The 9,979-nt window shown below is 39.6% G+C and overlaps 1 protein-coding gene across 1 annotated transcript; it reads left to right on the plus strand.

Annotated features, from left to right (window-relative positions):
• The first annotated feature begins 80 nt into the window (after window positions 1-80).
• acyp1 (acylphosphatase 1, erythrocyte (common) type) lies at window positions 81-9,979 on the plus strand. Its single transcript, XM_061895351.1, has 3 exons — window positions 81-2,192; window positions 2,373-2,454; window positions 9,631-9,979. The coding sequence occupies exons 2-3, from the start codon at window positions 2,374-2,376 to the stop codon at window positions 9,844-9,846; spliced, it is 297 nt and encodes a 98-aa protein (XP_061751335.1). The 5' UTR covers window positions 81-2,192; window position 2,373; the 3' UTR covers window positions 9,847-9,979.

Consider the following 9,979-nt stretch of genomic DNA (forward strand, 5'->3'; position numbering starts at 1 on the left):
GCCCTTGTGCGGCATGTTTAAGTATGTCGTATTTAGGACATACCATGACACTTGAATCGTGTTTGTCTTTTGTCTTTGTGTAGCCGGGGCGGGTCTGCCGCATCCCGACTACGCTGTTAGTGTGTAGTACTCTGCGTTCATTCAATGACATGGGACACGGGGCTGGTTCAACTTCTGACATTCACTTTATTCCTGTATGACAGTGACATGAGACACAATATGAGTGCAATGGTCATCTCCTCTCCACATAACTCCTCTCGCAGTGAGGAACGGCGAAGACTGGCTACTCACTACTACATTTCTCATTCTTTAAAGTAAATAACATTTTTAACATGGCGGCCAATAACACACATACCTGTATGACAGTGACATGAGACACAATATGAGTGCAATGGTCATCTCCTCTCCACATAACTCCTAACACACACACAAAAATATAAAACACATTGAGAATGTAGGCTACAAAATGGAAGACCCACGCCCACACACGCGCACGCACGCACGCACGCCCACTCATTCATTCACGCACATACAGGTAAAAGTCTCGGCCAAACAAACTTTCCTTCTCTCGCTCAAAATGGCTCTTTAAAACACGCCACTACACAAAGACCTCCATAACACATCTCTAAACATTTGCACACCAACATTATTCTGTTAAGTTTGCATTTAAACTCAAGAAATATGATTTGTTATTCCCATACCTAAACAACATACCTCTCGCAGTGAGGAACGGCGAAGACTGGCGGGAGCGGCAGCTACGCAAGGTCATATCCTCAAACTTTCAAAATAAAAGCTCAGATTTGTAAGAATAAAGGAAATACAACATTAAATCCACAAAAACTTGAATTATATTACTGACAATCCATATTTAAAGTAAAAAGAAAGTAAAACACATCATGTGATGGATTTTGGTGAAATTAACAATATGAAATAAATAAAAAATACCAGAATATGCTGTTTCCTTTTGTATCGGTTACATTTGCTACTTGTAGCGGTAAAGTCCTATACTATTACTGCTACTGGTTGCCGAATATAAATGAAGCTAGTTCAGACGTGTGCAGCCGGCTAATAATTGATGTCCAAAATTGTGTCCATATTTAACAAAAATATTTAATTTCATAAAGTCACATTTATATAACACAGGTTGTACAAAAACAGAAAATACACGAGAGCAAACAAACTAGGCTGGCACAATCAAAAACTGTTGCGCCTCTACTCAGCAACCCCTGAGCAAGATCCTGACTCCTCCCTAAATAGACAGGCACTTGGCCTTGGAGCCAACCCCTTTAATGACGTCATCAATTTGACAGAAAGTGTATTTGGCTCTAACACTACTTAATGTGTGGGCTTCTCGGTGGCAGAGGGGTTAGTGCATCTGCCTCACAATACGAAGTTCCTGTAGTCCTGGGTTCAAATCCAGGCTCGGGATCTTTCTGTGTGGAGTTTGCATGTTCTCCCCGTGAATGCGTGGGTTCCCTCCGGGTACTCCGGCTTCCTCCCACTTCCAAAGACATGCACCTGGGGATAGGTTGATTGGCAACATTAAATTGGCCCTAATGTGTGAATGTGAGTGTGAATGTTGTCTATCTGTGTTGGCCCTGCGATGAGGTGGCGACTTGTCCAGGGTGTACCATCTTTGAAAGCAAACTGTTTATATTGTTGGACTGTTTTTGTGTCTTGTAGCAAATTGACATAATGTCTAAACACAGCTATATTCCGTTTTTTGTGTTCTATAATTCGTTAAATTTTGGTGAACAGACAAATGTAAAAAAAAAAAAAAAGAAGTAATGTTTTAGCATGACACAGTACTTGCAATGTAAATATGAATTTTGTGCCGGTACATGATTTTTTTTTTTTTTTTAAACAGTGGGGTTGCATTAAATGAAGAAACCCACTTGTGTAATCCCTTGATGCTTATAAAGCGCATGTAATATACATCAATACAAACTTTATATCGTGTTAATAATAAAGCTGATATAGTTTTCTGTTTTTCTGCATTTTGCAATTGATAAATGTCGATAAACTTATTTTCTACCTTAAGGCACCTTTGTATCGTCTTGTGTGGATTTGTTGTCAGGACACTGAACGTCGCGATTTAATGACGTCATCAGCGTCACAACCGGTAGATGCCGCTAAAACAGCTGGAGAATAACAGGTTTTTCCCACCACGTCCTGTCAGTTGTAAGATTCAGGTAAATATGAGCGGTCCCAGACACACTGTTTCATTGTTAAGCTTTAGCTACATAACGCTAACACTTTCATGTCATGTATGTTTTTGTACGTGACGAAACAAATGTAAACATGCTAGCCTAGCAGGCGGCAATTCCTAAATTCTATAACTTAATGCCATATCTTTGTTTTGCTTTGTCCAGCATGTCCGATGGTGACTTATTTTCTGTTGATTATGAAGTATTTGGAAAAGTCCAAGGTGTCTTTTTCCGGAAATACACACAGGTAAGTTAGCGTTGCTTTTTTAAGGTATCGTACTCCTTGCAGGGGTGGACAAACCAATAATTTCGATACACAAAGTGTGCCTTAAGTTTTGGGTTGACTTGAAACCGGTGTTATTGCACAATTGACTTTATTGTGCTCAAACAATTGTTTGTAGTAAAATTGTATAATTGTACTGTGTAATTGAGTTGTTATTGTTATATTGCCTTGTGACGTGATCCAATACATGTATTTTAAAAATATGACATTTTCTTTAACTGTAAGAAGCTCATGGGTGGATGGATGAATACATTAATAAATGAATGCATCTGATACCTATCGTTGTTTTGGTTTTAAGAATTTTCAAACTGAACATTCACAAATAACTTTACCAAAAGTACCCGAAGTACCAGAGATGGAGTTATGGTGGGGGTCCATTTTCAGTGAAGAGTTGATTCCAGCTGCCTGAACATCTATCTATCTCTGGCTAGGATGGTCGTAGAGACATGAAACTCACCCTGGTGACTCATCCTTACCCCCCCCCCTGCATACTGTGAAAACCATGTGATGATTGGACCTCCACAGGCGGAGTTAGGGGGGGGTGCTTTTTCAGGCAGCACCAACAGCCCACCTGCCGGGAAATGCACCCCCTAGCTATCTCTGGCTAGGATGGTCGTAGAGACATGAAACTCACCCTGGTGACTCATCCTTACCCCCCTCTATACTGTGAAAACCATGTGATATTTGGACCTCCACAAGCAGCACCAACAGCCCACCTGCCGGGAAATGCACCCCCTAGCTATCTCTGGCTAGGAAGGTCGTAGAGACATGAAACTCACCCTGGTGACTCATCCTTACCCCCCCTCTATACTGTGAAAACCATGTGATGATTGGACCTCCACAGGCGGAGTTAGGGGGGGGTGCTTTTTCAGGCAGCACCAACAGCCCACCTGCCGGGAAATGCACCCCCTAGCTATCTCTGGCTAGGATGGTCGTAGAGACATGAAACTCACCCTGGTGACTCATCCTTACCCCCTCTGTATACTGTGAAAACCATGTGATGATTGGACCTCCACAGGCGGAGTTAGGGGGGGGTGCTTTTTCAGGCAGCACCAACAGCCCACCTGCTGGAAAATGCATGTTTTTCCCCTCTAAACTCTCTCCCTTTGTTTATAATGCCAATTTTTTTGCTGGATTTAGTCTCTATAAACTCCAAGGAAAACAATACCCGCCGGGGGACTATTTTTGAAATTGGTCTCCAAACTAGGGCACGCGGGCCGAAAGCGGCCCGCCGGCATCCAAAATCCGGCCCCTGGATTTTTATTCATTTTTTGAATTTTTGGGACAACGGGGACTTGTGGGAATCCATCCCAGGTAAGATTTTTGAACATTTTGAGGACTTTTGCCTACTTTCCCCCCCCCACTTCCAGTGTGACTTTGCGGTGTGCGCTATGGACATGCTGGGCATCCCTTGACTCAGGTGGCCAGCTGCGGGACTTGTGTGATTGATTTTTTAAAACTTTGAGGACTTTTGCCTACTTTCCCAGCTTTTCCCCCACTTCCAGTCAGTTGTGGTGTATCGCTATACATGGGCTATTATTAGGAGGAGGCGTTTATTTGGTAATATACAGTATATATATATATATATATATATATATTAGTATATTACCAAATAATCGCCTCTTCCTAATAATAGCCCATGTATTAGGAAGAGGCGTTTATTTGGTAATATACTATATATATATATATATATATATATAGTATATTACCAAATAATCGCCTCTTCCTAATAATAGCCCATGTATAGCGATACACACACACATATATATATATATATATATATATATATATATATATGCATATATATATATATATGTATATATATATATATATATATATATATATATATATATATAGTATATTACCAAATAAACGCCTCTTCCTAATTATATATATATATAATTAGGGACGGCGTGGCGCAGTGGGAGAGTGGCCGTGTGTAACCCGAGGGTCCCTGGTTCAAATCCCACCTAGTACCAACCTCGTCACGTCCGTTGTGTCCTGAGCAAGACACTTCACCCTTGCTCCTGATGGGTGCTGGTTGGCGCCTTGCATGGCAGCTCCCTCCATCAGTGTGTGAATGTGTGTGTGAATGGGTAAATGTGGAAGTAGTGTCAAAGCGCTTTGAGTACCTTGAAGGTAGAAAAGCGCTATACAAGTACAACCCATTTATATATATATAATATATATATATATATATATAGTATATTACCAAATAAACGCCTCTTCCTAATAATATATATATATATATATAATATAATATATATATATAATATATATGTATATTATTTGGTAATATACTATATATATATATATATATATATAGTATATAGTATATTACCAAATAAACGCCTCTTCCTAATAATAGCCCATGTATAGCGATACACCACAACTGACTGGAAGTGAGGGAAAAGCTGGGAAAGTAGGCAAAAGTCCTCAAAGTTTTAAAAAATCAATCACACAAGTCCCGCAGCTGGCCACCTGAGTCAAGGGATGCCCAGCATGTCCATAGCGCACACCGCAAAGTCACACTGGAAGTGGGGGGGAAAGTTGGGAAAGTAGGCAAAAGTCCTCAAAATGTTCAAAAATCTTACCTGGGATGGATTCCCACAAGTCCCCCATTTCCCAAAAATTCAAAAAATGAATAAAAATCCAGGGGCCGGATTTTGGATGCCGGCGGGCCGCTTTCGGCCCGCGTGCCCTAGTTTGGAGACCAATTTCAAAAATAGTCCCCAGGCGGGTATTGTTTTCTTTGGAGTTTATAGAGACTAAATCCAGCAAAAAATTGGCATTATAAACAAAGGGAGAGAGTTTAGAGGGGAAAAACATGCATTTTCCAGCAGGTGGGCTGTTGGTGCTGCCTGAAAAAGCACCCCCCCCTAACTCCGCCTGTGGAGGTCCAATCATCACATGGTTTTCACACTATAGAGGGGGGGTAAGGATGAGTCACCAGGGTGAGTTTCATGTCCCTACGACCATCCTAGCCAGAGATAGCTAGGGGGTGCATTTTCCGGCAGGTGGGCTATTGGTGCTGCCTGAAAAAGCACCCCCCCCCTAACTCCGCCTGTGGGGGTCCAATCATCACATGGTTTTCACAGTATACAGAGGGGGTAAGGATGAGTTGCTAGGGTGAGTTTCATGTCTCTACGACCATCCTAGCCAGAGATAGATAGATGTTCAGGCAGCTGGAATCAACTCTTCACTGAAAATGCACCCCCACCATAACTCCATCTCTGGTACTTGGGGTACTTTTGGTAAAGTTATTTGTGAATGTTCAGTTTGAAAATTCTCAAAACCAAAACAACGATAGGTATCAGATGCATTCATTTATTAATGTATTCATCCATCCACCCATGAGCTTCTTACAGTTAAAGAAAATGTCATATTTTTAAAATACATGTATTGGATCACGTCGAGTGAAGCAGCAAACATTTGTTCTCCTTGATGTCTCTAAAAAAGTACATATAGAGGCTTACTTTGGTGTATATACTCTTTAATACAATACTTCAATACATTTTCGGGACAGCAAATATTCCTATATTAAATGGTTATTGTTTTCGCCTTATCTGAATGGTGGCGAAATCATTAAAGGCTCACAATTAATCCATCCATTAATAAATACAAAGTAAACACAACTTGGATTATTTTACCTTGTTATGTACATTTTTCTGCCGAAAGAGGCGATTGAATGACGACGAAATCATTAAAGGCAATGACGGCGAAATCATTAAAGAATCACAATTAATCCATCCATTAATATATCCAAAGTAAAGACAACTTGGATTATTCACCTTGTTATGTACATTTTTATGCCGAAAGAGGCGATTTTAGCCGAGTTTAGCTACTTTTCGAGACGGGTGACGCAACCGAGTGACGTAAGCGCGCTCCCGCCAGGGGGTGCATTTTACGGCGGGGGTGCATAATTCGGCACAACACCGGCGTTATACCGAAATCTGTTACCCATCGGAATTTGTAACTCCAGGGGGCGATGTTCCCATGGCGTTTGTTTGATGTTTAAACGGCAAGGCCAAAGAGGAGAAGAAGAACGCTTGCGTAAATGGCGTAAACTATCCTTAATGCTGAAACGTCAGTTGTCAGAATTTCAGCATTAATAAATTACACATATTCTTGAAATCAATGACGTGCTTTCATTATAGGAATTGGGAACATACAGTCATAACAAACAGAACAACCGCATGTGCATGTATAGCCTTATTTATATTGGAAAATGTATGTGTGTGAGAGAGAATCAACAGCTGATGCAATAGACTCATACTATATAGAAAGTAAGTCATTGATTACCAGAATATGTGTTATTTATTTATGTTGACATTCTGACAACTGACGTCTCAGCATTAAGGATAGTTTATGCAATTTACGCAAGCGTTCTTCTTCTCCTCTTTGGCCTTGCCGTTTAACCATCAAACAAACGCCATGGGAACATCGCCCCCTGGAGTTACAAATTCCGATGGGTAACAGATTTAGGTACACCTGTTTGCCTGTGACGCTGCTGTGACGTCACATCTGGTTGCTGCTGCCTCAGACAAGGGTTTTTAATCTCTCTGCCTCAGACCAGGGTTTTTAATCTCTCTGACCTAGGGACCTAACTTTTCCACTACAAAGGGGACCAAAGCCCACTCAAATATTAGCACTGAATTAGTAATTTCACTCATAATTTTAATCATATTCAATAATTTTATCTAATTTATACTTACAGTTTACAACCTTGACAAATGATATGAAACCATGTTTCAATCACAAAGACTATTTATTTTACACATAACCCTTAGGCATAGGGGAGGCTGATTAGAAAAATAAGTACGAAAAAATATACTGCATAAGAAGGGATTACAGAATAACTGACGAAAAATACATTTACATACGATTATCCATCCATCCATTTTCAACTGCTGGTCTTATCAGGGTCACGGTGGGGCTGAAGCCTAGCTCAGCTGCACTCACCTGGACAAGTTGCCAGCTCATCGCACCATAGATGGACAGATACTATGTTGTGCTAAAATGAGTAGACTAAATTAAACTGTCAATTAAATTTAAAGTGCAAATTAAAATACAGCTTCACCACCTTAGTCATCATTTTTACGCTTAATACAATTTTCTATGACTTTAGTGCTAGACTTCTTTTTTTTTTTTATATTGTCATTACTGCCACAGGTTTAGAATCCTTGCACTTGAACATGGTGGGCAAACAAGTGTATTCCTAGCAATAAGTAATTTGGAAGCAGAGAGAGAATGCCATAAAGATGCACTGTCCTCTTGTGTTGAAATGGTTCCAATTGGGTTTTTGGTAAAGGTTATTTTAGAGTTAAAATAACATTTGAGGTGCGAGCATCCCCCGCAATTAGTTGGCAGAGCAAATGCCACAGACTGCCCAAAACAGGTCATATACGCGAGCATTAGGTAATAGCTAAAGATTGCTATACCTTTGTTTTTTAACCATGGTAAGGAAGGAAGTGAGTGTGAAGGACAGTGCTAAAATGGAGTGGATGTCATTCATTGAAATAAAAAAATAATTATCAACATGAGAGAGCATGTCACCAACTTGGTGAAGCAATTCAAGCGTATCACTGCTAGTTTGCACCATAATGAATCCAAATGAGTCTAATGCCAGCTAATGTTAAAATAATATTTAAATGGAGGACATTTATCCATAAAAATATAGAAACGCTGAGATTGACAAAAAAGCGTCTGGAAGGAGATACTGTTGATGTACGCTCTTCAATGTAAATTTTGTACATTATTATTACATTACTCCATACAACTACTTAAATTGTTAATAGTACATTATATATTATTGTTTTTATGCAATGTTTCTCTTCTAAAAGTTTTTTGAAGGCATCTTACATGTTAAAATTGTGCAATTGGGGGTGAAAATCACCAATTAAATGTATTTAAATTAATTTAAATGGGAGATGTTGATTTGAGATACATGTTCTTTGAGTTAAGAGCTCTGTAACAGAACCAATTAAGCTCCTAAATTGAGTCACTACTGTATAAGCGAATTGGCAACACAAAAACTTACGTTGATAAACAACTATCACACAGCACCCCTGTGATCCAATGTGACTTAATAATGCTTAATGTGTCCACCCATCTAGATGTAAAGAAATTATGCACCTCCATTTTTTTGCAGTTCTACTTTTTTTGAGTGTAGAAGGAAGTGTGGTCAACCAGATATCTTCAATAGTCAATTTGAGTGATGTAAGTGTATGGATCCACTTCATCCATCATATTCAGCTATTTTTTGATGATATCTGGCCCACATCTGCACTGCTACCGGAAAATAAAGAGAAGCCATATTGAATGTTGTTGAATTCCATATGGGAACATTAAGTCAGAGGGATGGTCTCTCGGGACGTTGTAGCTTGGTTGGTAGAGCGGCCGTGCCAGCAACTTGAGGGTTGCAGGTTCAATCCCCGCTTTACCCAATCCTATTCTATGCCGTTGTGTCCTTGGGCAAGACACTTTACCCACCTGCTCCCAGTGCCACCCAAACTGGTTTAAATGTAAAAATTAGATATTGGGTTTCACTATGTAAAGCGCTTTGACTCACTAGAGAAAAAGCGCTATATAAATATAATTCACTTCACTCTCGGTCCCGTGGTTGCAGCGTAGCAATTGTTGTATTTACGTAGTGTTGAACTGTTGTTTTTTTGCTTAGAAATTTTGTCCAGCGTTCTATTTGGATTTTAACCATAGCCAACAAATAAAAGACAAAATACAAGTAAAATGCATTTGTATGAGTACGGGCAATACTGGAAATTTTCCCACTCCTACTTTGTAGGTCAACAGTATCTAAAGTTATCGACTCACGGTTAATTTTTGTTGGCTCTCAGCATATTGTGAAAATAGAATGAAATAATAATAAGATATACTACATGATGTTACATTCATTTGCTTTGTTTGAGCCACAATAAGGTCAATAATGATTCCATTTAATTTACGAATAAAGCGTTCCATTTTAATGTGATGCATGTATAAAGATTATCATTACTCATGTAAACATTAACAAGACTTGGAAATTTTCCTGTACAATAACTATTTCATTGAGCAGGTAATTTATATTTACACATCCATCCCAGTTCTTTTGTGTGTTAATGAACCACATGTTTGACTTTACAGGCTCAGGGGAAGAAGCTCGGTCTTGTAGGGTGGGTCCAAAACACGGGCTCAGGAACCGTGCAGGGTCAACTCCAGGGTCAACGTAAGAAGGTGAAAGAAATGCAGGAATGGCTTAAAACAACCGGGAGCCCCAAGTCGCACATCATCAAGGCAGAGTTCAAGAACGAGAAAGCAGTTTCCAGTTTAGAGCACTCAACTTTTACCATTGTGAAATGACATAATGGGGTGCTATTAACATACTTATTTATTTTGTCTGTGTTATTTTTATGTGTTGAAAAGTATTGCCGGTAACACATTCCTTAACATGTATAGAATGTGGAAAGGCTTTAATAAACAAGAAAGCAAAATA

This window comes from Nerophis ophidion, linkage group LG03 (assembly GCF_033978795.1).
Source record: "Nerophis ophidion isolate RoL-2023_Sa linkage group LG03, RoL_Noph_v1.0, whole genome shotgun sequence".
In the NCBI taxonomy this organism is placed as follows: domain Eukaryota; kingdom Metazoa; phylum Chordata; class Actinopteri; order Syngnathiformes; family Syngnathidae; genus Nerophis; species Nerophis ophidion.